Source organism: Camelus bactrianus, chromosome 19, assembly GCF_048773025.1.
Source record: "Camelus bactrianus isolate YW-2024 breed Bactrian camel chromosome 19, ASM4877302v1, whole genome shotgun sequence".
NCBI classification, from domain to species: domain Eukaryota; kingdom Metazoa; phylum Chordata; class Mammalia; order Artiodactyla; family Camelidae; genus Camelus; species Camelus bactrianus.
In genome coordinates this window covers 32,209,338-32,236,695 of record NC_133557.1, presented here as the reverse complement: position 1 = coordinate 32,236,695, position 27,358 = coordinate 32,209,338, and the positions used below count along the sequence as shown (strand labels likewise).

Sequence of the window (27,358 nt, the reverse complement as noted above, 5' to 3'; positions counted from 1 at the left end):
TTAGCATATGATTCAGCAACTCTACTCCCGGGCAAATGCCCCCAAAGAACGGAAAGCTGGAGCGCAGACGGGCTCCAGCGCCTCAGCACAGCAGCTCCTGGCAGAGGCCACACGGTGGACGCAGCCCAGGCGTCCACTGGCGGATGATGGAGAAACAAAACACGGCCCATCCCTACCGTGGAATGCCATTCAGTCTTGAAAAGGAAGGACATCCTGACACCTGCGACCGCATGGATGAGACTTGAGGACGTTGTTACTCATGTGAATAAACAGTCAGAAACAGCACAAATACTGTGGGATTCCGCCTACAGTCGGCACTGAGCGTCGTCAAATTTGTAGGTGCAGGAAGTAGAACGATGGTTACCAGGGGCTGGGGGTGGGGAGGGGACTCGTGGTCTAGTGGCCTTGGCCCTGACATGCTCCACTGCCCAGGTCTCTAAGCCTCCCTGGTTTGTTGGTGGGGAGCTCACTGCCTTGCCAGCCCCTGGCCACCGCCCGCCCCTGGAGGGCCCAGCTGTTACGTACGTAAGACCTGGACGCCGTGCCGCAGGGCCTGGGCCCTGCCGGGCTCGATGGACATGCTGAAGTCGCTGTGCTGGTCCCCAGCCGTGCACACCCGGCCCTGCTCGGCCGCCTGGCGGACCATCACAGTCAGCTTGTTGGCGATGATGGTGTTCAAGATGGAGATGACCACCATGGGGAAGATGAAGGACATGAAGGTGTTGATCTGCAGAGGGACGGGGAAGGGCGCATGGGACACTTGCCAGCATGGGGGTCGAGGGCCTGGAGTGTGGGTGGCGTTTGGCCCACCCATCCCCCGACCGACTCTCCGCCTGCTCTCCCACCCTGGCTCTGAGGAGGTTCGCAGACTCTCCGCCACCTTGGGGAGCCCCTGGGTGCGGGGTCCAGCCTGTAGATGGGGTGGAGAGAGACCTTGGGGCGCCCTGGCTGCAGTGAAGGGCTGGGGCTCCGTGTCCCCAGGTCTGGATGTGGATGCGGCTCCACCTGACTGCTCTCCAGGACTGCCAGCCGGGCCAGCATCCCTCCCCCGCACACGGACAGTTAGGGCACAAAGGGAAGCCCCTTCCCCCGCCCCACCTCACGGCACAGCCTCTCAGAGTGTTGAAAAGTGCTTCCTTTTGGCACCTCTAGCTGAGGCACCAGTCTGCCTCCGGGGAAGCTGAGTCTCAGGGCACTGTGGGGTCTGCCAAAGTCACCGGCTCAGAGATGGCTGGACCTGGACTTGAGCCAGAGCCTGGCCCTTTGTGCTCAGCCTGAGCGGCCACGGCCTCCTCCAGCTGGCACCGCTGCTCAGGACAGGAGCGCAAACCCGCCAGTGGAGGAGCGGGACTGAGCCCACGTGGCCGCACGTGGCCCTGAGCAGTGATGGGGAACAGGCGTCCCCTGGAGCTGGTCCCGACCGGCATCCTCCCGGGGCCGTGGGATAACAGCCTCGCGTCATCTGCTAAGTGTGTGGGCCCTCACCGCGTATTCCGAGGCCTGTGCTTTCAGGCGCTCACAGCCTGAGGCTTCCTGCCACGGCCTGGAGCTTCTCTGTCCCTGCCGCGCTGCCCTGACACTCTCTGAACTTCAGACTCGAGGAGGCTTTAGGCTGCTCCTGGGCAGACGCCTGCGCTGGCCTGGCCTGGCAGCTGCGGTTCCTCACAAGGTCTCGGGTGCTGCCCTGGGGGCTCCCTGGGCCCTACGCTGACTCCTCACGACGCCTCCTCCCCCGGGTTTGCCTGCAGCCCTGAGAGCAGAGCTGCAGGTCCTGCACGGAGGCCCCCTCTATGGTACAGCTGTGATGGTCTCACCAGGGTGAGGACAGTCCAGCTGGGTCCTGCTAATATGGGCAGCGGCCATGGAGGACAAGGCAGCCAAGAAGGGCCGGAGGTTCTGGCAGGTGGGTGGGTTTGCTCCCCGGACCCCCTGAGGTCAGGTGTCTGTCCGGCAGCTCACACCCGATCTCTCTGGGGCGCTGGCCGAGGCCTCTGCAGATCCCGCCCGCCCTGTGGTGCTCCAGAGCCCTCTCGGGAGGACGCCAGGCCTCCGGGAGAGAGCAGCTGGGGTTGCCGGCAGCTCCCTTTGAAAAAGACTCCACTGAACTAGAGGACAAACACTCCGGAGATGGGCTGCTGGGCCCTCGAGTGGGGCCTTTTCCACACTTGGGACCCTGCTGGGTCCCGGGAGCATCTCTCCCAGGCACCCTTCTCTCCTGTGTCTACAGGTCCAGAGACGGGGGCCCACCCCACCTCCCTCGGTTTCTCCACTCCCCGCTTGGAGTCCACCTTCCGAGGGACACTGAGGGGCTGGCGCGGCTGAGGGGCAGCTCTGGACCAGGGGCTGGGCAGGGGTGCGGGGGAAGCCGGGCCCCGGCCCAGGAGACAAACTGATTCCTTGTGAGTCACTACTGCTGGATATAATTTAAACAGAACGAGTGTCTCCAACACAGATTTTAAATGTCAAAACATTTAAAATACCATACTTCGCCGTGCATAGGCAGCAAAAACAGCCGCCTCTGGGGGCCATGAGCAGTGGACCAGGCTGGCAGGTTGTGGGGTCTGGTCTGAGGCCCCCAGTGGCTCCTCCAGTTAGGAGTCCAGGCCCTGGATCCTGTGGTCCCAGAGCAGGGAGAGTGCCCCCCGAAGAGGCTCGGGCCAGCACAGGCTTCCAGAGTGGGGGTGACTTCCCTTGGTTACCCTGTCCCTTCCGGCCTGGAGATGAGGAGTGAATCTGGATTGTGGGGGTGCCAGGGGCCCACCCCTCTCCTGGGGTCCGCCTTCTCTTGCCAAGGCTCACAGCTCGGAGGAGGGAGCCTGTGCCCCCTTTCCGCACTCTGCCCCCTACTTCTGGGGACAGGGGAGAAGCCCACCCCTGCGCAAAGTCCCCAGGAGACACGGCAAGTGTTGTCGCAGGAGAGACAGAAGGGTTAGGAGGGCAGCCAGGGCCCTCCTGGGACAGAGACGCGTGGACGCGGGCAGGCTGTGCCGCCTCTGTGCGTCTGCTCGTTACAGGTGAGAACACTTGTGAACAGACAGGCTGACTCTAAAATTCAAGTGGAAAAAAACAATCTAAGACTAGCCAGGAAACTTCTGGAAAGGAAGGGTGACAGGTCAGTAGGGGACGGGGTGGCATCGGCCTTACCAGCTACCAGAAAGACGTTAATGAGAACAGTTTGGCACGAAGAAATCAGAGGAGCAGGAGAGAGGCCAGAAATCGCTCCCGATGAGGCAAACGTGGAACGTGGTAGAGGTGGCGTCTGAGCCAGTGGGAGAAGGTGGGCGACGGCCAGCACAGCCCGGGGCCTGGACACTCAGGACCTGCTGTCTCTGCCCGCCCAGCACCCCCCGCCCCTTCCCAGGACCTCCCCTGCGCTTCTCCGGGACTGTCCGCCCCCTTGCAGACCTGGCCAATGAGCACATTCCAAAAGGCCCAAGTGGGCTCTCATTGGACAAATGCAGGCCACGTGTTCAACCCTGCACTAATCATGTTTGCCGTGTGAGGGTCAGCCCCAGGAAAGAGAACCACCTTTGGAAGGGGGGGAGGGTGCCGCTGAGCTGGAAAACTGCTTCTGTGTCCATTAGTGCCATTTTCCCTAGGGCCTGCTTAAGAATGGAGCCAGCACAGCCTAAAGGAAAGCTCCCTGATGACGTCATTCGAGCTCCTGGATCCAGCTATGCCTGCAGCCATCACTCCTAGACTTGAAGTCTTTCTTGAGCAAAATAAATATTCCTTTATTCCCCTTAAGACAATCTGAGTGAGTTCCTGGAACTTTTACTCCTAACTCACAGAGATCTCACACTAAAAAATGGAGCAAAGATGAAAACATAGAAATAAAAGCTCTAAGACTGCTAGAAGAAATCGTAAAACTTTTGCTTTTCACTATGTATGTTGGAATTTAAAAGATGAAGTGGCTTAGGCATTGCTGTAAATTTTTGCTATAAAACTAATTGATGGAAAAAAAAACAAATTCTTTCTATCCTGGGAGGAATTCCTGTCCCACCTTGCCCTCCAAATATACCTGTAACTATGACCCTGGGCCCTCCTGTCTCATTCACTCAGACTGTAGGATGTCGAGGGCAGGGAATCGGCCCTGGGCCCCAGGTTGCCCAGGAGGACACAGATCCCAGAGCTGGAGCCTCGAGAATCCAGGTGGCATGGGGCAGCTACAGATCTCACCTCAGAGCCCATCTTTCTGTCCCTGAGACAGCGGCCAGGCATGCTCCATCTCTGTCTGGACTGACCACTCGGCAAGGTCTGACCATACCAGGCAGCCTGCCTGGGGGAGGATAGATCTTCTGAGGGCCAGGTGACATGTTTAGATGCCTCCCTGCCTCCCTCCCTCTCCCTGACCTGAGCTGAAAACTTCTGAGATGGGTAGGACCACCAGGAAGTTCCAGGATGCCTGGGGTTGGGGAACCTGGGGGTGAGGGTGTCTGTGGGTTGAGGAACCTGGGGCTTTTAGCGCCTGGGGGCTGGAGACTTTGGCTTCACACAGACGGGAGCCCCTGGCCTGTCCGCTGACCAGCTGTGCCCTCGGGCAGTTCCAGAGGGGCCTGTCGGCCTCAGCGTTCTCATTACTAACAAGGGGACAATGATGGTGCTGAGAGAAGGGTTCATGCTCGCTGGCACCCAGGATCAGTACTTCAGCCTGGGAGCTGGGGTGGGTGCTCTGAGGGCACTGCCAGGGGCCAGTCCTGCTGGGGACTCAGGGCCTGGTCTCTGCCCTCCAGTATTTGTAATGTTTTGAAGGAGAGAGAGTGAAATGATTGAACAACAAAAAGAGTGGACAGGGACACAGGTGTGCCTGGGAGGGAGGGCTGGCCTCGACTGTGCCTGCAGACAGGTGCGGCTGCCAGTGGAATGCACACAGCTGGCCCAGCCCCGGCCCGCAGCCGGGGGTAGGGGTCCTCATGCCTGGATAGCGCTCTGCCGCCTCCTTCTTTCATGGCTGTCGTCCCATCTACCCTTCCTCCGAGGAGCGATCGCTTGTTTTGTACCGGCCTGTCTCTCTAATTGATCCCATTGTGTTTAGGAGAAGAGACGGCCCCCGGGCTCCCTGAGCATCTCGGCTCAACAACCAGCCCCTGGTGAGTGGGAAGGTGCAAAATATCAAAACACCGCTCAGGGTGTTTGCAAAACCCAGAGGCTTATACAGTAGCTCCAGAGGCTTCTGGCGGGGGGGAGGGGGGGCAGCTGAGAGGAGGGGCTTCCTGTCCAAACTCTCCCCTGTGGAGCCACTGGGACAGCCCTGCTGGCCCGGCCCCCCAGCAGACCACCAACCCCAGCCAGGCCCAGGCCTTAGGGGCCACCTCCCTCTAACCCCCAGCTGAAAAGCCCCCTCCCTCCTGGCCACTGCTGGTGACAGAGCAGCGATGTAAGTCACTCCAGAGCCCCTGAGTGTCGCCGTCACTCTGTGCAGACTTGCTCAAAAACCAGAACTCCAGTAACGGCTCTGACACTCACCCCTCGGGCTGGTTTATAAGTTATGATGCATCCACACATGGAGAATGACCGAAAGGCAGGCCAAGGTCATGGTCTAGTGAAAAGAACAAGCAGAGAGCAGCTGGCAGGTCAGCGAAGCAAGGAGACAGCTCTATGCCCAGGGCAGGCCTCTGAAGAGAAGCCTAGCTGAGGCCGACACAGGCCGACTCAGGGAGAGGCTGGGGGGCTGGGAGGCTCCTGGTGCATCCTCCTGAAGCCAGAGCACCTGAATGGAACACACGTGTGTCCTCTGACAAGTGCCCAAGTCCCTGCCCCCACGGTTACAGGAGGGCCACACGCCCCACCCTGCCGCCCTGGGACCAGAGCTCAGTGCATCCACCCTCGTTTCAGAGGTGGAACACCAGGGCTGGGAGGCAGGAAAGGTCCTTCAAGGTGACAGGTCCCAGAATTCCCCAGGGCTGACATCGTCCGGAGGGACCCTCTGTCCTCCAGCACCCCCATCTCATGAGAACCTCAACCCTCTGGATGCTGCTGGGGTCTAGCATTCAAAGCTCTGCCACCCAGCAGGGTACACGTGGTCCAGGGCGGACAGGCACCTGGGAAAGAGGACAGACCAGCGTCGAGGGCCCCGGGGGCTGTGGGTCAGTCCTGACTGCAGACCCAAGCATCTGCGGAGAAGCCCACCCAGCGTGTGCCTCCAGGAGGGGCCCCAAACTTCCCCCAGAACTGCCTGCATTTCTGAGGCACCTCGTGAGTCACCTTAGTGCCTGAAAGGTCACCACGGGGAGGGGGCTCCATGGACTGTGTGCGGCTGGGGGCCCAGCCTGCTGCCCCGGGACAACAGTCTCCGCTCCTCACAACGCAGTCCATCCCACCATTAGGTGGCGTTAGTGCTGGGTCTTGGCTCAATACGGAAAAGGGCATTTTAAGTCCCCCTAACTTCCACTCTCTGGTTGACGCACCTTTAGCTGACTCTTGGCAGAGCACGTTCCACGGGCAGCGCTCTGCACCTGTCACCTCATGGAATCCCCACGTCAGATCTACGACGTAGTGGCTGTTCTCGCTCTACAGGGGGAAAAGTCCAGACCCAGTCTGACCACAGCCCGGCTCCCACTTCCTGTGTCGTGGGGCCACCCGCGAGCAGACAGCAGACGAGTGGGGCACCCCCTGACTGTGGGCGAGAGCAGGGGGACCTTGTCCTCACTGGTGAAGCTTCGGTGGGTGCGTGCCCCACCCACATCTTCCCAGAGGGGACACTTTGGGTGACTGCAAATTCATGAGAACGACTTCTAATCCAAAGGCCACGACCCCTTGGTGATCTCCCAAGACCGAACGTCTGTCCATCTTGCTCTCCTCCTTTTGATCTCCCTTCTGCCCCCCGCCCCGGTCCCCGAGCTCCTCTTCTGGCTTGGAATTTCTGGGAGAGGACGGACCAGGGACTTTCAGGGTGGAGAGAAGCCGCGAGCCCCAGGGCGCCTGGAGTTCAGCACCACGGACAGTATCCGGCGAAGGGAAGGGCTGCCCTGATGGGGAGAGGGACTGGGCTCGGAAAGAACTGGGGTTGGGGAGTGGGGTGGGGACCCCCCCCAGCCAGGTGGGGGCAGGGGCCGTCATGAATACTCCATTCTTCCCCAGACCCCTCTTGTCCTCTGATGAGGGGCAGGTGAGCAGCCTGTAGCCTCCCCAGGAGGACCCTGCCCACAGCCCCACTGCCTGTGCAGCCAGCAGCCCTGTACGCGGGAGCCTCTTCCCTGCTGGAGCCACAGAGGCCGCAGTCTGAGCATGAACTTGGTGAAACAGAAGCCCCCCCGGTCCCTGCAGCCACATCCTGTCTGCTCCCGGCTGTGCTGCAGCCCTGGCACCAGCCAGGCTGCTGGGAGACCCTCAATTGGATTAGGGAAATGGCCTTCCCAATGCGCCTGCCCCTCCACCTGTGCTGGGGTTGCTGTCCTCCTAGAGGGACAGGATGCGACCCCTCCCCTCGGCAGCACACAGGGCAGGTGCGGGGGGCCTGACTTCTGCGTGAGTTGGAGGTAGAGGGCTAGTTAACTGCCCTGGGCATGGCAAATGGGGTGGTGAGTCATGTTTCAGGCATGCCAGCCCCTCTCAAAACTGCATTGAAGCCATCTGTGCAGCGCAGCAAGCCTCAGGGTATGGGCTGAAGGCCTGTTTGCCGTGTTTTCAAATATCTTCTGGCTAAAAAGCCCATGAGAACTTTCAAATCAGTGGAACATCTGCTAAGTCGCAATAAATGGGGTTTTAAAAACCGTTGGCAAGGACAGGCACAGGATGGGAGTGGAAGTCCGATCCTGGGCATGGGCCCCACCTCTGGGCCCCGTAGAATTGGGGCAGGAAGCCCCCTGAGTGGTCACCTAACGTGGAGACCACAGCCCGCAGGCGATGCCCCTAGTTCTCACCCCAACTGCCCCTCACATGGCGGCAGTGGCTGCCTTCTTGCTTGTGGCCAAGCCTGCCTTGCAGGGCAGCTTCGGGTTGGTAGGAACTGGCCACTGCTTATCCCACTGTCCAAACCTGAGCCCGTGTGATCAGGTCGCCGACTCCTGTTTCTGTTTTTCTAACATGTAGGTACTGATTTGAGTCAGGATTAAAACTGGTGCCGACTCACCACAGGGTTCTGGAGGCTCTGCCTGTGCCCCTGAATTCAAGCCATCAAAGAATGTTCTCTGCTCCGTGCCAGGTAAACCTGGGGACCTGGTCTTAATCAAGAGCCCCAGGGCCATGGATTGGGTGTGGATTTCCAGCGAACTTGCGAATCCCTGCCGTACCCGAGAGTGAGACTTGCAAGACTGGACCCCACATGCTTTGGGATCGAGAGGTCTGAGCCAGTGTTGACTGTGATTCAGAAAGTGCTTGGAAAAGAACTGTGCCCCCGGCCACAGCTTGAAGTCCGGGGGCCTGTCCCCCACCTCCAGGGGTGGCAGGGGGCAGCCCCATCGCATGTTCCTGTCACCACTGGAAGATGAATCTCCAGCTCCACAATTTTCAGTGTTTTCTTGCCATGTCATTGTGCGGGCGGCTAAGCAAATATCCTGTTCCCTGCCAATTTCAAATGACCGTCCATTGGCAAAGTGGTCCCTGTGCTCCTGAGGACCTCTGGCTCTGGACACAGCATCTTGGCCCCTTTCAATAGAGTTGGAGCTCCTTGCCTGCTTTAGGCGAATCTGATTACGGCTGACCCAGAGCCAAGTGGCCGGTGTGAGGGAAGGGGGCTGGGAGCGGCCACCCTTGTGCCCCAGGCCCCCAAGCAGGATGGGACTCATTCCGCTCGGCCAGCGTTTGGCTCTAGTTTCTTCCCAAGCTGACCAGCCCTGTGTTTGGAGGGGACCCTGTGCTCTAGGCTGAGCCTGGGAAGTGACACTTGGTGCTCCTCCGGCTGGGCCTCCTGGGGCTTCTGCCCAGAATGGCTGTGCTTATGGGCAAGTGTGCCTTAGAGAGAGGGAGGGTCCTGCACCACCGCCCCCGCTCAGCCCCCGCCAGTGAGGGGGGCCAGGCTGCCCTTCTCTCTCAGACAAAGTCAATCAGTAAAGAGGGCACGCTGGTGGCTGCCCCGCGTCTCCCAAACACACTCCCCAGTGACTGGATCTATTCAAGACCATCCGTGCCCTGTCCCGAGACCGCGGGCCTCAGCGCGGCCGGCGGACCACGTGGGGCTCCCCTCCGCTCTTGTCCGGCCGCGCAGGGGCCTCTGCAGGAGAGGGCGGTCTGCGCGTGTAATGAACGGCGCAGGGCCCACGAGGCTTGCCGTTCTCCACACACGCGTGAGAGGCGGGCCTTGTGGGCTGAACTCTTTCTAGAACTGGAGAGAAGAGCAGAGCAGCCCAGGCTGGGGTCTTGCCACGTGACCAGGGTGTGTCCTCGCCTCATGCTGGGCCTGTCTTCTGCCTACAGCGCGGGGGGTGGGCTGGGCCACCTTGAAGGCCCTGACCCCCGGGGCCTCGCGAGGCCCAGGCAGATGTGATCCTGGCCCCCAGCACGGTTCCGCCCCGCCTGCCCTTCACCTGAGGGCCCTGGGCGCCTGGCGTGCTGTGACAGCCTGAGCTGAGGGCCAGAGGGGGCTGATGGGCCTGGGGAGGCCTCGCTGTCTTGAGAGCCAGGACGGCGGCTCACAGGCACCGGCCTCCTGAGCCTCCACTCAAGGCTCACTAGCCCTTCCTGTCCTGCGGGAACTTGGGGGCAGCCCAGGCAATTCCAGAAACGAGGCTGCGCTGCGCAGGCCTCCTGTGACTCAGGCCCTGGAGACAGGCCCAGGGCAGCTGGCTTCCTCCCCTCACAGCCGGGGAGCCTCAGACTTGAGCACGGACAGGCTCTGCGTCCCTTCTGGAATGTTCCTGCACTTACTGGCTGCACCTTCCCTCCTGCTTATCCCCACTGCCACTGGCCCACCAGCCTCCACGCTCCATCTGCTGCATGCACTGGGCACCGACCCTCCTTGCCTAAACTTCATAAGCATTTACAGAGCACCTGCTGTGTGCAGGGCTCCCTGCACAGGCACTGAGTTGAGTGCACAGGACAGGTGCCCAAACGTGGCACTGAGGTGAACGCGAGGTGCAGCCTGTGGGGGAAGGAGGCTGTTTCCTGGAGGAGGGACCTGTATGTGGAGACCTGAGGGCTGAGGAGCACCCACGGGCCTGAGAAGGGAGGGGAGCCCGGGGGGCCAGGCAGGGTCAGATCACAGGGCAGGCAGTTTCCTCCTGGTTTTGGAAGTGGGGCAGAGGTGAAGCAGGAAGGGGTGCACATTTGCGTTTAGGGAGAGCTCTGCTGGCACGGTGGGCAGGCCCTGGGGGCAGGGGGACCAGGGAGGCCCCAGGCCCCGGGGAGACGTGAAGAAGCCTGTGCTAGGGTGGTACCTGCGGGGATGGACACGTGGAGGGTTGGGAGGGCCCGGGGGGGCCTGGGAATAGGAGGATGTGGGGGCGAGGGCAGGCAGAAGGCGGCGAGGGTGACACCTAGAGGAGGTGCCCCGGACCCTTGGCTGTGTGGGTGGCTCCCGGCCGCGGCGCGGCTCCTGTCCCTGGGAGCCCCGCGTGTCTGTCTTTGCTGCTAATGACCCCCCGTGTCAGAGGGTCCTCCTTGTGTCTTTCCTCCAACAACTGAGTCTCTTTTCGCTGGAAATGTCCTGCACAGAGAGGCTTTCCTGAGTCATCGGACAAGTCCATCTGCCTGGGGTCACCAGCACCCTGATTTCCGCCGGAGCCACCGTGAGTTGCCAGCCCCTCCCCACTCACAATGACTCCCTGTGGAGCACGTATGGGGCATCCCTGAAATGGGGCTTTTCCCCTTCAGCAGAATCACAGGGTGAACTCAGGTGGGGGCATCTCCGGGCTGCCCTCCCAGCCAAATGCAGACCTGTGGGGAGTTGCTGTGGGGGTGGGCGGGAACTCGGGGCCCCCATTCCCCCTTGAGGTGGGTGCATAAGTCCCCGCAAACTGGGGTCACCTGTCAGCTCTGGCCACACCGGAGGCCAGTCCTTTCTTCCTGTGGTGCTAACATGCATCTCCCACCATCAGCCTGGGCGCTAATCACTGCGTCTGGATGGTCCCAGATGTGTGATGATGTGACTTCACTGACTGAGGCTCATTCAGCCTAACTCTGTCCCCTCCTCCCGTCAATACCCACTCTCTGCGGCGAGATGAGTTTTCTGACGGCTTTGCAGTGGGCGCTTGCAGGCACTACGGGCCTCGGCCGCCCTGTGTGGGCCCGGTCCCTGCGTGGCCGAGCCGGCACCGAGCCGGCGGGCAGGTCCGCTGCTGGGAAACAAGCCGCACCTAAACTTCCGTGCGCTTAAAATACTATAATCACACTTGCTTGCTTCAAACACACATGCTTTCTCTGTTTTAATGCTTTACACGGGAAATGACCTACAGCACGTACCACGCTAAAGAAAATCTGTGGTGAGCTACCCTGAGACTGACCATCAGGGCACGAGGGAGGGCACACGATGGACGGTCCTGGAAAGCCGGGTCATCCATTAAGAGAACTTTGTTCTGGCGTGAAAGCTTGCGGTTTGACCCAGAGGAGATGTTTGCTATCGCGAGGTGTCCCAGAGGCAATAACACGATACGCTCATAAATCTTACATACCCCGAGGAGGGTGACTGTTCCTGGAGGGGATCGGCTTGGATTTAATCAACCCCTTCGCAAGCAGAACTCAGTGCTTGCCGCAGGGAACATCTAAAGACAACCCCCCCCCCGCCCCATCACAAGCTTTTCTGAGCCGTATACTCCTCATAAACATGATGCCGACCAGGCTTCTGGCGCTCTCGATCCACGAGCTCTCGAGTCCCCTGGCCCCATCTTTGCTCTTTACTTTGTCTCTTTATTTCTTAAGTCTCGCGTCTCCCGTCCTCAGACACGGTCCCGAGCTGCGCTGGACGCAGCCGTCCGCCGCTCGCAGGCACCAGTGTGGTTGGTGGTGTCTCAGTCGGTGCCGGGAGGTCTCTGGTTCTTCTGGCCCGTCTGCCGTCCTCCCCACAAACTCAGCAATAAGGAGACAAGTTCTCAGCAACGCAGAGCAAGGTGAGGCCCACAGCGCTGCTGCGGACTGAGTGGGAATGGAGCTTTCCTGTGATGGGAAAAACAGCTTCCAGGTCACCCTTTGGGCCGGGAGACATCCGATCAATGTGGCCGCTTTCCCCTGAGACCGTGCTAGGCTCTGGCCCCTTGTGTCTGCTCTGTCCCTGGCTCAGCCACCACCGGCCGCCACATGCCACTAAGTGGCATGCTTGCCCTCGGACAGAATCGTGATGACCCGCAGTCACCAGGACCTCCAGGGGCTGAGCCTGTCTAATCAGCATGGAGAGTCCCGGAGCTGTGCGGTGTAATCTGAGGGCCGAGGTGCTAACCCCAGACATCTCAGATTGCAGTGCAACTCCTTCCAGAACTCTCCTGAACAAGACTTGGCTGTTCCTCTCAAAAAGCGGTGGGGCCTGGGCCCTCCCCCTGCCCAGGCTGGCTCTGACCAGTGAAACGCAGTGGAAGAGTCGATGTGTGCCTCCCAGGCCAGGCCCCAGCCCTGCTGCCCTCACTCTCGGATGTGGCTGCCCCAACGTGAGGAAACCTTGATTAGCCTGGAGAGAGGGGCCCAGCCCCACCCTCCACACAGGTGAATGAGGCCATCTCAGACCCATCCAGGACCAGTGAAGCCACAGGATGACCAAAGCCACATGAGTGACTCCAGTTGAGACTGGCTGAGCCAGCCCAAGTTGCAATCCAATGGATCACGAGCAAATAAATAGCTGTTGTTTTAAGCCAGTAAGTTTGGGGCTGTTTTGTTATGTGGCAGAGTCTACCTGATACACTGTCTTACGGAGCACTGTATTTTTTAATTTAACTGTCCCACTATTACATTTTCTCTTTGGAGGGGAACATCTCTTGCTTAAATAAAATACACCCCCCACACTGCAAGCACTGACAAGAAGCCCTGAGGAGGCAGGAGGGTGCAGTGGGGGTGGCGGGCAGGGGTAGTCTGTGTGGCTGGCTGGGCTATCCTGCCCCTGGAACTTGGGGACTGTTTTTCTTCACCTCTTTATAGACTCTGGTTCTAGGGGCAGTTTGCTGTGGCCGGCTGTGGGGGTGTGACGACTGCTGTCATAAAGGCAGCTGGGCACCACTTTGGTGGCCCACCCCTCCCTCAGACGGCAGAGCAGGGTAAGGAGCATGGGGAGGGGGCGGGCGGTGTTATTTTTTCTTTCCTGTAAAAAGAGTCCCATCAGAGAGTCTGACTGTGAGTCTAACCCCTTGAAAAACCAGCAGCGTGCAGTTTCACCTGGAGAGAGAAGAGCTGGCTCTGCACCGCTGGCTCAGACTCAGGTGGGTGTGAAGTCAGACGCAAGTGGGCCCTGGGCAGCCGAGCCCAGGTGCAGGCGGGGCCTGGCGTCCTTCACGGGGCCTGCGGTTTGACGTGTCTGGGGGCCCTCCCTCGAGCCCCCAGACGTCGGCCGTGCTGCGGCTGGCTTACTGTGCGTGTGTGTTTGTGTGTCTCTGTGTGCGTGTGCTCGAGTGTCTGTGTGTGTTTGTGTGTGAGTGAGCCTGGCCACGTGTGTACGCGCTTGGCGCCGGGTCCCGTCCGTTTGCTCTTGGCTCACAGAGAACACGGGCGGTCACTTTAACGAGGGAAGGGCCTCATGTGGAGAGAGGCCTGGGGGCCTCAGCCTCCCACAAAGTGGCCAGTGAGGAGGCTGCTGGGATCCGGGCCGTCCAGCTGCCACACCCCAGATTCAGAGCAGACCCCACCCCTCCTGAGGGGTCTGCTGCCACCGAGGGTCGTGTTTCTGCACAAACTGCCCCTCAGCTGACACCCAGGCTTCGTGGCCACTACGCACTGGTCTCTGTGCTGGGATGAACGTTAGCAGGTTCAGACGACAGTTACAGCCTTGAAAGTTAGACTCTGATGGAAGCGTGGTTGAACACAGCGCAAATTCGGCGTTCAGACCAGTCCCCTCTGAAAAAAGCTCCGAACCAGAAACAGAGATCAACTGAGCTCCCAGCCCCCCGCCCCCCCGCCTCACAGGCTCGCTGGCTCCGGGTGAAGCTCCCTGTCACCATGCATTTACTTCATGTCACCTCTTTTACTCTCACTTGCCCTGAGGAGGGGGACTTGCCTCACATAACACAGAGAGGGCGACTCTCCTGCACGGAATGTGTGTCCCCAAAGTCACGGGTCGAATCCTAATGGCAAGATGAGGTGTTAGGAGGTGGGGCCTCTGGGAGGTGATCAGGTCTTGAGGGTGGGGTCTCAGGATGGGATCAGAGGCCCCAGGGAGCCCCTGCCCCAACCCCCAAGACACGTGAGGACACGGTCACTGCTGGTGCCTGGATCCTGGACTTCCCGCCCAGGGCTGTGAGATGCCCCCAGCTTGGTTGTCCAGAGCATCCAGGGCAGGAGAGGGGGAACGGAGACAGCTCCTGGGGGTTATCCGCCCCCAGGGAGCCATGGGCAGAGTGGCCGCCCACCTGGGGAGGCACCTGGACCGGTGGCCGCCATCCGGTCCTCCGCGGCGTAAAGGAGGGAGGGGGCCGTTCCCTGCAGCGGGCATCTGGTCCTGGGCCACTTCCTCTGCATCATTTTTCCACCCACGAAAGGAACTTAATCTCCCTCCTGACACTGTGTTTGTCACAAAGACGTAATGTGTTCATTTGTTAGACCGGGAGTGTGTGGAGCCGCCGACGCCGGGCTTTCGCTGCAGAAGTGGGATCCCGCTGAACCACGAGCAGCCTGCATGGAGCCGAGGAGGCGCCGGTCCCCTCCCGCCACCCGGCTTCTGGCGGCCCCGCCCCCGTAATGGCAGTGACGGTGATTTGCATAACTGTGAATGGGGCCAGCCTGGGCGCCAGGTGCACCGCGTGGGGGCGGCAGCCCTCCTTCCCCTCCCCCTCCCCCCTAGAGCCGTGCTGCCCTCTGCCCTCCACCCCCGGGGGCCCAGCGCAGCCGGTGAGGCCGGAGGGAGAGCTCCCGGTCCCTTCCGCTGGCACACGTGATGGTGTGTTTGTCTCTTGGTTGCTGTCCCCACCCACCACCCCTCACCCCGTGGGCTGCCTGGGAACAGAGCCTGTGCCCCCCACTCACTCACATGCTGACTGTGTGAATGAGCGAGTGAAGGGACATCCAGCTGTGTGGACCGAGCGGCAGGTAAACGGTAGCACCTGTTTCTCACAGCTCTGGACACTGAGGGTTGGCGGGCCAGGCGTGGGCGGGCTCTGCTGAGGCCGCCTCTGTCCTCACGCAGCTGAAAGAGGCTGCGGGGCCCTCTGGCCTCTCCCTGCAAGAGGACTGACCCCAAAGCGGGCCCACCCTCCTGGCCCAACCCCCCACAAAGGCCCCACCTCTTAATACCGTCGCCTCGGGGGTGTTCAACACATAAATGGGGGGCACATTCGGTCCAGAACAGCTGGCAAATGGACGGATGAGCTGTCCCAGTATAGGGGCCCCCAACCTGGGGGAAACCTTGGGGGGCGCTGGAGAACGGCCCCAATGCACAAAAGAACTGTGCGCACAGACAGGCCCAGCCTCCCCGGAGGCGGTGCGGTTTGCGCCAGTGGTGAGAGAAACTCTTCTAGCCACCGGAGAACAGCAGAAACAGGTGAACATAACGTCATTAATGTATTTTATTGAGCTCAATCTGTGCAAAATATTGTCGCTCCAACACGCAGCCAGTATAAAAAGCATTCATGAGAGACTGGGCCTGCGTCCCTTCCTACGAGCGCTCCTGAATCATGGGTGCACACCTCACACCACAAGCTCCCGCGGATTCGGCCCGGCCCCCGCACGCACAGGGCAGCCGGAGTTCTAAGGAGAAGCCCTGCAGAATGGTTTCCAGGCGGCGTCCATCCCACAGCCCGCGTGGAGGCATCGGGCTGGCTCCCTGGTGCCCACGCTCCCCTGGTACCCACTCTGGTCAGCAGGGGTCAGCAGCCCCTGGGCCCCCAGGTCGTCACCCAGACAGGGTGCATGAGAATCTGCACGAGGTCAAGGAGGGGTGTTTCCTAATAAAACAAGCTGTGAGAACAGCTGGGCTGATTAATACAGGAGGCCCCTCCAAGAACACCGCAGGAGTGCCAGGGCCCCCGGGCAGCCCGCGCTTGGGGTCACAGCTTCCGGAAGCAGACCTTCCCCTTCTCGGCATCCCCATGAAGCATGCTGGTGCACCGAGATGTGAGTGAACAGATCCGCTGCCCCACAGGGAAGGCTCCAGGGAAGGCCCCCTCCTCTCTTGCCCTGTCACCTGCCAGGACTCAGAAGTGAACCAGAGTCACCCCAAGCAGCTAAGCCCCGAGGACGAGATGCTGGGATGGGTGGGGGCAGCCAGGATAAGAGGTGGACAGGGTCGCATGGCTACCAGGAGGGGCGTGCTGAGCTGGTGGCCTCCCCACCCGAACCTGTCTTCTCACCCACAAACGGGGACGGTAGAGGGTCCCCAGCCCAGAGGGTGGCCGTGGGGGTCAGAGCTGGCTCTCAACACTGTCCTTAGGGACATGGGCAAGCACGTCTGGGCTGTCACCACGGGTTACTCGGCCCACACAGCAATTACATCTTCGGTACTGGCCCAGCGTGTGAGGCCTGCTCACCCAGCCCAGAACCTTCTCCCTCATCAGCTGAGATCCCCAGATCAAGAGTGGCCATTGGAGGGTGGCGTGCCCCTCTGTCTCAAAGGCTAGACCACCACGCTGAGCCCTCCCCAAGCCTCCCCCAGCGCCCACATCACCGGGCAGAGGCTCTGGGCTGGTCAGCGGCAGCCACGTGCTCTAGGACTTCTCTTCCCAGCCTGGGGCACTGGAGTGGACGCCGGCTGGCCCCACGCGGGGAGCCTGGAGTGTCCCTGCCCGAGAGATACCACTGTCCCCAGAGGGTGCTCACAGCCAGCGGGGAGGAGTGTGGGCGAGTGTGTCAGCCCACAGCTCCTGCGGGAACTCACAGCTTCCCCTCTGCAGATCGGCACTAATTTCCAGCCCCCGCCCCCTGAGCTGAGCCTTTGAAGGATGCTCACACGATGTGCCTCCAGGCGGCTGCCTTGCGAGGACAGGGATGCGGACCAGGACGTAGGGGCTGTTTCCCTGTTGTGACTGGTAATCAAGATTCATTTTCTCTGACAGATCTTATCCCGAAAAGACATCCACACACTGTTGATGACATTTAAATGACTTGGGATTTGCAAGTCGCATGCTGGCATGAATATTCATGGCACGTGATTCCCCTGCAGGTTGTCCTTTCCACGGCTCCTGGGACACAGCCCGGCTGGGCCACCACGTCTCTTGCAGGGATGTGGCAGGGCCAGCAGACGCCCACGAGCCCAGATGTCAGCAGCGTCAGGGACCCCGGCCACCACCCCACCCCCACCCCTACCCCCGTGATCCCAGCGGGCGGGCGGGCGGGGAGAAGGGGAGAAGCTGCTGGAGAACTCCTGCGGAGCGGGGGCGGGGAGGAGCAGGGCCGCCCACGTCCTGTCTGATTGCCCTCCTCTTTCTGAGCCAAAGGTGGCTGTGTGCGGCTGGGACCTAGACCGAGGGCTCCCTTGGCCTCGGCCAGGCCGTGGGAGCAGGACGAGGTCCCGGGCCCCCGGGACACCTCACACACACCCACCACCTGCCCATCACCCAACACGGAGCGGGGGCACCGGGAGCTCTCCCCACGGGCCCTGGGCACGGACGGAGGGCCTCGGTGGCCTGTCTGTGAGCTGGACCATCGGAGGGAGCCTGGGGTCCACACCAGGAGGGGCGTCTGGAGTTCTGTGGCAGCTGAATGGCCTGGCCAGCCCTTGGGTGACCCGCCCCATGATGGGCCCCAGCCCCCTCCCGCTTGTGGGGTAAAAACACTCATGTGCTCCCAGTCAAAAGCCCAGTAATGTGGGAGTCAGTTAAAGATACTCCTTTTGAACCAAAGCAAAGGGGTTTGAGCTGGGCCCCAGGCAGACTTCCTGTTTAAACGGTCTAACTGCTAACGCCAGTCGAAGAAGGAAGTTTGGAAATTTTCGGCATGAAGAGCTGGGGGCCACGGCCTTTACTTCCAAATCCCGACACAGGGTCTTCCCCTGTCCTCCAGACGTCGGCTCACCCGGCCCCGACAGGAAGCGGAGGCAAAGCAAGTGCAGGGGGGAGCATGCATCCGGGCCGCCCTGCCCAGCCCCACGTGCAGCCAGCAGCACAAGATGAAGTCCTTTAGGTATAAATCTAACAAAGAACGCGCAGGGTGCATAGGAGGCAGGCCACACAGCTCTAACAAAAAACAAAAGGGCGAGCGAGCGGAGAGAGAGCCCGCGCTCCTGGGTCGGGAGACTCGATGTCATTACGACTTCGTTCTCTTCAAGTTCACTTACAGGTTCAACTCACTCGCAATCAAAATCTCAACAAGTTACTTCGCAGATACCGACAAGCTGATTCTAAGGTTTACACGGAGAGGAGGCCAAAGACCAGAATGGCCAACACAGCCCTGAGGGGAAGGAAGCTGGAGGGCCGCCAGCCGACGCCAGGACCCACGGCGCTGTAGAGCGCAGTCCAGCGCGTGATGGCGAAGGGGGTGACAGGCGGGCGGAGCAGACCGGGAGCGCTGGACCAGGCCCTTGCACGCACAGCCGCCGGCCTTTGGCGGAGGTGCACAGCGGCTCAGCGCAGAGAGGACAGCCTTTCAACAAACGGTGCGGGAACAGCTGGGACTTACACCTTAAAAAAATTAACTCAGAATGGCCGGGAAACTTCTACATAATAACACACGAGAAAAATCCAGGTGCCCCTGAGTTTGGTGACGAGTTTTTGGATCTTTCATGATCCAGGAAAGAAAAAAAGCAGATGAGTTGGCTTGATCAGAATTAGAGCTTCTGCTCTGCAAACACACTGCCAAGAGAATGAGAAGCGACAGGCTGGGAGGAAATACCCTTGCGGGAGCCCGTGAGGTTGCGGGATGGAGGGCTTCATGGAGGAGGCAACCCTGGGGCCTAACGGAGCAGGAGGGGACTGTGGTCATGGTGGGGAGGTGAGAGCATCAAACCAAGAAGCCAAGCCTCCCTCCTATAGGATCAAAGCTCAGGTGCTTGGAGAGCCTGGGGGACAGCAAACCAGCCCCTTCCCCAGACTTAAAAGCCTCTCAGCCCCCCCTCCAGGAAGCCTTCGCTGCTTCAAGAAGCCTGACACTGCTCGTATGGCAATGTCACTCCTCCTTGTCCTCACGGGGAGCCCTGGCAGGGATGCCAGGAGTCGGATTGGCCCTATTTTGGCCCCATGTGTACTGTGGGCTTTGGGCAATCTGAGGCCGTGCTGCGCCTGGCACTGTCTGCTGTGACACGAGGTGAGCCACGCAGGAAGCTGGGAGCTGGGTTGGTCCCGCCCAGGACACAGCTATTCTGTCCCTTGGCCCGCTTTGCTGGCCCTTGCCCAGGAGCCTCTCCCCTCAGACTCCTGGGAAGGACTCAGGTGCATTGAGAGGTAACTCGGGACAGCTTTTGGGCACCCATGCCTGCCCACCCTGGGGCAGCGCCTCAGCTCCCCACTGGCCCTCAGGAAGCTCCTGCAGACTGAGGTCTGCCCTGGGCTGTTGGCCTGGATTCCCAAGGTCCAGGAGCCATTTTCCATGAAAGCTCTCAGCCAGAGACGACCGCCAGTCCAAAGCCCACTTCTTCCCGCCCGACGTGCTCCCTGCAGCCACCCTGGACACACGTACTTGAGGAAACCCACGTCCAGCTGCCCCGTCTGTGCTGCCTGCTGCAGTCGCTCCGCCGCCAGCCGGGGCTCCAGGCCACCGCTCAGCGGCCAGCCTCAGGGATGCTCGTCAGAGCCGCTTCTGCCGAGCATGGCAGCCCTGCTTCGCGCAGAAGCTCCAACCCGGCCTGCCGGATGGGCCCGGCCACAGGGAAGGGCGCCGTGGTTCCAGGCAGTGACGGCCTTGTTTATTTTCGGGGGCAGAGGCAAGCTGTTCGTGCCTCACCGCGCTCCAGCACGTGGACCCATCTGTTCCCAGCAAACGCCTGGCTGGGACTCCCCGGGGTCCCCCTCTCTCCTAGCCCTGGTTTCAGCTGCAGAGAGAGGGTCCACAACACGCACGGTTGCCCACGGTGACAAGTCTGTGGGGCAGTGTGTGTACACGGAGGCCCTGCACCTGACCGTGGGCTGATGGGGCCTGCACGACTCCTGGGAGGGGGCCAACGTGACCTGACCTGGCTTCATGAAATAATGTTTCCCCGTTGAACTCGATGGTCTCTCCAGGACTCCAGGAGCACCTGGAGCCTTTGGGACCAATGAACACAGGTGACACCGAAATCCTCTCCTCCCTACCAGGCACTCCTGACGAACTGGAGCCCACGCCTCCAGCCCCGCTGATGGACCCAGCCTCCCGACTGGACACAGCATCTGGTCTTCAAAGCAATCCCAGAGCTGATGGCGTGGCCCTTGAGCCCTGGCAGGGATGCACGTGGGTCACGAGCATCATACGGGGTTGGGAGTAGTTAGGTTCCAGCATCTGTCACCTCATTCAGTGGTTAAGGGACGAGCAGACATCTGGCTTTGCACTGTAGGCGGTCCCGCCTTATTTGTGGAGGCAGCCCCACTTGAGCCCCGAGTCAGTAAACAAACTCCTCGACATTTGTACAGTGTTCCCCTTTGCTCTAGAAGCCAGCACCTCAGGGGACCGTCAGGGGCCCCCCAGACCCACACGCAGCGGTGGGGGCCGCCGGCTCCATCTCACGGGAGGTGCCACAGAGTGTGGAGAAGGCGGGTGCCTGGGGCCTGCTGAATCCTGACACCCCTGTGGTTTCCTTCCTGAAGAGCCCGCCCTCCTGGGCTCCACTCTCTGACAGTGGCTGTTTCTCCAGAGCAGCAGGAACGAAAATAAGTTTAATTTATTGGCGGTAGAAGTGGAAGTTCCCAGGCAGCTGTGGCCTGAGCGGCCGCTCCTGGAGACAAGGCCTCCCTGGAGATCCGCTTCTGTCTGATTCCTGGCACGTCAGTGCTTGGGTTTTACCTGTGGTTCCTGCACCATGACCCCAGCTCACAGCATCTGGAAGAATGTCGGGGAGTCGACCCAGGGGTGCCCCATCTGTTTTGTGAATTAGTTAAAAAGGTCAGGGAAGGATTCCATTAAAATTCAGCAGGAGCCGGCCCAGGCAGGGCAGGGGTCGGCTCTAAATGCTTTAAATGTCAACCAGACGCTCCCCGTTGGGCTGCCACGAGGCTGCCGGTGACCCCAGCCCCTGGGCGGCTGCCCAGCAGCTCCTCTGGGCCCCTGTCTGGGGGCAGGACAGGGAGGGGAGCTCCTGGTTCTTTCCGGAACCACCAGGGCCCCGGCAGATGGAGCAGGGATTTGAGGTCTTAAGGCAGAGCCACCAGGAGCCCTCCTGCGCCTGGGCCAAGGAGCTCCAGTCAGGGGCCAGGGTACCCATGCGCCTGGGAACTGCCTGCAGCCCAGCCTCCCTGCCCGTCACCCCCTTCCCAGCCCATCCTGCGGCCTTGATCAGGGTCCCGCATCCACACCAGCCCCTCAGATCAGAGCCGTCTCAGCTGCCGGGTCCCAGGAGGAAGCCCAGGCCTGTTCTGCACATGAGTCCCCTCGGCCTTCCCGGGGCACTGGGGGCCACCTTCGTGGACCCTGGCCCAGGCTCAGAGACCCCACGGGTGTGCTCAAGGTTTCTGGCTGGGAGTAGAAAACATGGCCCCGGGAGCCACAGACCTCGCCACACCCTCCCTGCCGCAGCTGCTCCCCCATCTGACCCCCCTTGACTGTCACAGGCACCTGTCCCCCCACAGGGGCTCACGTGTGGTCAGCACATCCACCTGAGCTCAACTTTGGCTCATCACAGCGTTGGGCAGGAGCCAGCAGGAACCAGCCAGCACACTCCCACAGGCGACTGGAGAGCTTCCAGCCAAGGGACAGCCTGACCAGGACAGCTGGCCAGGGCGAGGCAGGATTCTGAGGGTCACCCTGGGGAGCCCGAGGGGCAGAGGGAGCTGCAGGGACGGAACCCACGGCCGTGCAGGGTGACGGCGCCCGCCGCGCAGCAGGGCCGAGACAGGGCAGCCCGGGCCCCGAGTTCACCCCCCGCCCTCTGCCCCTCTGGCGCCTCCCATGGGCTTCGCCCGGCTGGGGCAGGGCCAGCAACGTGGACAGCTGGGCTCGGCGTCTCTGGCAGGACAGAGAGGGCGGAGGGGATCTGGGCGAGGGGACAGAAAGCTGCCGCCTAACCCCAGCCCCTCTGCGCCTCGGCGCTAAGACGGGCTCATTGTTCCTGCCTCACAGGGTCACCACGGGGGCAAGTGGGATTATGTGGGAAAGGGGCTTCTCAGCCTGCCTGACCCGCGTCCCCCTTCCTCCCCCAGCCCCACCCCTACCTGGGCCGCATCCTGGCAGCAGGTTCAGGGGCGTTCCCTGGACTGAGGACACGGAAGGCCTCGTCTTGGCCGGCCCTGAGGCTGTCCCGTGCAGTCTCGCTGGAGGCTGCGAGGTCTGCATCCGGCCCCTTTCTGCTCCTCCTCCAGCATTTCCAGGGGCCCCCGTGCTGGCTCCTGTCTGGAACCGGGGAACCGGCTGGTGCTCAGGAGAGAGCTCGGTGTCTGTGCCCGGGGCGAGACGGCCCAGGCAGGCAGCTCGCCAGGGGCAGCCCTCTGTCAGGGAGAGCCGGCCCTGGTCCCTTGCAGCATGGACTACCGGGGTTGTTGGAGGTCCCCAAAAGATATGTCCAGTCTTGACCCTCAGAACCTGTGAACATGACCTTATTTGGAAAAAGGGTCTCTGTGGATGCAGTTAAGGCTCTTAAGACGACGCCGTCCTGGTCTGGGGTGGCCCCACATCCAATGACAGTGCCCTTAGGAAGACCCAAAGAGGGGAGAAGCCATGTGACAACAGAGGCAGAGGAGGGAGGCAGGTGGCCACCAGCCAGAGATGCCTGGGGCCCCGTAAGCTGGAAGAGGCAGGAAGGACCGTCCCCCGTGCCTCCAGAGAAAGCCTGGCCCTGCTCACATCCTGCCTTTGGAGTCTGGCCTCCAGAGCTGAGCGAGAATAGATTTCTGTCATTTTGAGAGGCCTGGTCTGTGGTCCTCTGTTGCCATGACCCCAGGACTTATCTGTTCACGAGACCCATGGCCTTTGTGACAAACAGAAGTACAAGAGGTGTTTGGGGTTAGAGCTTTTCCAAACACGAGCACCTGCTCCTGGGTGTTTTAACGGGAAGCTTTCTGGGCGGCTTCCAGCTGATCTCCAGATCTGACACAAACGTAGGTATTTTTAATACATTAGACGGGCGTCTCTTAAACAAGCTGTCAGGAAAATGAACTGCAGGAAGTCTAACGGGTGTTACCCTTGTCTAAGTGCCCTGCAATTATCCGCGTCGAGTCTGCAGGCGAGTGTGACAGGGTGGGGGCCTCGGAGGCGCCTTGCTGTTCTAGAAATCTTCCCTCGGCTGGGGTGCCTGACTGTCTGGGCAGCTCGCTGTGGCTGGCTGGTGTTTTCTCCCAATCTTCCGGGTCTCTGAGGGCGAGAAGAGCCCGCTGTCCTCAGAGCCCCCAGGAGACCTGCCCCGTCCAGGCCCTCAAACACCGTCCAGCCTCGGGCAGAGCAGATGTCTCCCCGGGTGTGGCTCAGGTCCACCTTGGCAAAATGGGCCTTGGGGCTGGGCAGAACTGGGGACCCAGGCATAGTGCCAGCCTCTGCGGACAAAGGGGCCTCAGGGCTGGCCGCTCTCCCTCCCACCTCCTGCAAAGTCCACGTGGGCAACACCGCAGACGTCAGCACGGGACCTGCCATGACTCAGCTGCTTGATCCAGGCTCACGGGCCTCTCCATCCTGCCTCCTGCCCTGGCTGGTGGTGCCTGTGCTCCTGACCTGCTGTGATGGGGAGATGGGCAGACACGGAGGCCACCGGAGAGAGTGCTTTGCTGAGCCTTGGCCCTGCCTCCCCCCGCCCATCACTGGGGTGGGGAAAGCGAAGGGGTGGTGTGACGGGGCTTCCCGCACTGCGGACAGTCTTGGGGGGAGCTGTCTCTGGACTGTATGTCCAAGAGGGTCCCTGGGAAGGAAGGACTTCTGCCCCAACTTGTGCATCTTCCTTTTAGGGGTTCCTGGGAGGGACCGGTAGTGACGGGAGCCGCTCATGGGCCCAGATCAGGAGACGGGGTCGGCACAGATGCAACGGCTTCTGCCTCATCCCTGGGCCATAAATAGTGGCCCTTGACAGGCGCTTCCGACGGTGCACATCCTGTCGGGCACAGGGCCCGACGCTGACCGGTTCACAGATGAGCGAGTCTTTGGCCCCAGACCAGCATGTCCTGGACGGCTCAACGTGCGGGGCTCCCAAGTGATACGGCCCAGATGCACTGTCCCTCCCTCCTGACCCTCGGGAGCTGGAGGTCTGTGGTCCTGCCCAGCAACTGGGACATTACACTCCAGACAACACGCCCTGCAGCCCGAGCTGGGCAGTTACAACTTAATAATCCCTAAACAGGACTTTCTGTGTGCAAGAGTGTGAAAAAGGTTTACAGTTTAAATATTCCCAGATAACCCCAAGACTCTCCGAACTTCAGGAGGTTGGAAGTGGAGTGAATTTGTTTTGTTTTGTGTTTTAACAGAACTGCTTTTGAGTTACAAGAGCACAGAACTGGCTGAAGAATGCTCTTAACCTTTAAATATGTCAGGGGAGAGCTATTGAAGTTTACGATAGACCCACCTTGTAGCAGACAGTAAGCTAAAAATGTTTAAGTCCAAATAACATGGCACATTTTCCCTAAGCGCTGGCACGAGATTTACTCAAACACGGCGGCTGTCTTCAACTTTGTTTCTAGGATAGCTGTGTTTGTTTTTATGTATTCTTTTGCAACATTGTTTTAATAATCCCTTTGAACCAAGTCCTTCGTCATAAGCTGCTTCAGATATTTTTGAAAGTAGGCAGTGTTTAAAATCCACTGCTGACTTCCACTTGGGGTCCTGGACTAGCTCTCTTGTCATAAACAACCATAGAACTGGGCACAATTTATCAGGCCATTGTTTTCAGACACTGGACAAGCCACAGGGCGACTGCCGTCTCTGAGAGACAGGAAGTCGCGAGCTGAGCCCCACTGCCACCCAGCTTTCTTCTTGGGGACACCATCCTGATCGTGACATTAGGAGCTGGGGTCTGGGTGGAGCGTGGCTGTTCCAGCTAAAGAGGCAGAAGTCAGAGCCTGGAGCTGCAGGAGGGGCTTCCAGCTGCAGAACAAGGCGCTGGGGAGGGGCGCCCGCCTGGTGGGGCCTCAGACGCCGGCGAGGGGCCCTCCCTGGGCCGCCTGGGCCGTGCGCGCAGACCGGACCCTTGACGGGCTTGTGGGAGGGCAGCTGGCACTCTGGCAGAGCTGGAGCGGGGAGGAGGGGCCTCCGCGACACTCTGAGCACCCGCCCAGGCGCCAGCGAGCCCGCACCTGAGGCATGAGGGCCGCACCCTAGAGGGAGGCTGAGCCTAGGCCCGCCCTCACTAAGACCAAACGCTAACGGACAAAAGCCCCACAGGAGGCTCAGCCCAGACGCGGGTCCTCCTAGGGTAGGAGGGCTGGGGCGCGAAAGCCGGGCCTGCACAGGTTTGAGATGATCTGTCTTGCGGGGAGGGCACAGCTCAGCGGTGGAGTGTGCACCCAGCCTGCACAAGGTCCTGGGTTCAACCCGCAGGACCTCCACTAAAAATAAAGGAAAACATACTTACCCCCCCGCAAAAGGTTGTCAGTCTGCAACTGAGCGGCCTGCTAAAGTAAGAGCTGACACCCTTCAAAGGGGGGGTAAGAGTATCCAGTCTCTTCAGTGTGTCGTCCACAGGGTCCGGTGTAAGTGAAAAAGCACTAGGGAGGCAGAGAGCTGGGATGAGACCCACCGATAAGAAAAAAAGACACGGGAAGCCGGCCTCCAGGTGGGCAGCGAGCAAGAGAAGCGGCAGGTGTGTGAGCGCTGGTGGGCATGTCCACTGAGGCAGCCGCTACGGAGAGCGGTATGGAGGGTCCCTAAAAAACTAAAACTAGAGTTACCGTGTGATCCAGCAGCCCCACTCCTGGGCGTACATCCGGAAAAGATGAAAACTCTAATTCAAAAAGACACCTGCACCTCAGTGCTCACAGCAGCGCTGTTTACAACGGCCAAGGCACGGCAGCAACCTGAGGGCCCATCAACAGATGGCTGGGTAAAGAAGCTGTGGCGTATATTTATACGATGGAATACTACTCAGCCATGAAAAAGACTGAAATAATGCCATTCGCAGTAACATGGATGGACCTAGAGATGATCATACTAAGTGAAGTCAGAGAAAGCCAAATATCATATGATATTTCTTATATGTGGACTCTCAGAAATGATACAAATGAACTTATTTACAAAACAGGAACAGACTCACAGACATAGAAAACAAACTTATGGTTACCGGGGGGAAGGGGGTGGGGAGGGATGACTTGGGAGTTTGAGATTTGCAGACACTATTATACGTAAAATAGATAAACAACAGGGACCTACTGTACAGCACAGGGAGCCCTATTCAGTGTCTTGCAACAGCCTATGATGAAAAAGAACATGAAGAGGAATATCCACGTATATAGCTGAATCACTACGCTGGACAACAAAAACTAACACAACATTGTAAATCAACTATTTTTAAAGTTGAAATACAGCTGATTTACATTTTTTAAAAAATACAATAAGACAGTAAAAGGAAATTAAAGGTATGCAGCGTGGAAGGGATGAAATAAAACTTCCTCTATTCACAGACAACATCACTGTCTACGTAAAAAAATCCCAGAGAACCCACAAAGGAAATTCTAGAGTTAGTAAGTGTGTGTGTCACGGTTGTAAGCTACCAGGTCAGTAACTAAACATCGATCAGGGATAGACAAGCTGCCATGAGAAACTGGGAACAGAAAAGAATTTTCGAAGTGCATGCACAGTAACTCCCCAAATACGAATGCTTAGATACAGATGTATCAAAACACGTGGTGTAGGGTCTGCACACAGAAGACAATTACGGATGGGAGAAACCAGAGACCTGCGTAAACGGAGAGACGCGGTGTCCGCGCGGGTTGGAAGGCTCGGTGTTGAGACGCCACCTTGGTCTCCCCGCGTTGATCTACAGATGAACACAATCCCAATCAAAACCCACGCAGGCTCTTCTGTCGATACTGGAAACCTATTTCCAAAATCCACACAGAAAGCGGAGGACCTAGAGTGGCCAAAACGATTTTGGAAAAGAAGGACAAAATCGAAGGACTCATGGTACTTGGAAGACTTCCTACAAATCTACAGAAATCAAGGCAGCGGGGACTGGGGACGGCAGAGGCACGGGGGCAAAGGGGGCCGGTGAGAGTCTGGATGCAGCCCCGCACACACGGTCAGGTGGCTTCTGATTAAGATGCAAACAAACTTCAAAGGAGAAAAGACCATCTTTCCACAAGTGGCTTTGACCCTTTGGACGTGTTTA

The 27,358-nt window shown here is 59.8% G+C and overlaps 1 protein-coding gene across 6 annotated transcripts in view; it reads right to left on the bottom strand.

Moving 5' to 3' along the window:
* NTSR1 (neurotensin receptor 1) overlaps nucleotides 1–27,358 on the bottom strand; it is a 43,396-nt gene that overhangs the window by 7,933 nt on the left and 8,105 nt on the right. For all 6 annotated transcript variants that reach the window (XR_012500714.1, XR_012500713.1, XR_012500716.1 and 3 more), the window contains exon 2: nucleotides 526–727. Coding sequence is in view for 1 of the 6 variants with exons in the window: in XM_010954352.2 (XP_010952654.1) it covers nucleotides 526–727 (202 nt within the window). In the remaining 5 variants the exon portion in view is untranslated. The remainder of the gene's footprint in view (nucleotides 1–525; nucleotides 728–27,358) is intronic.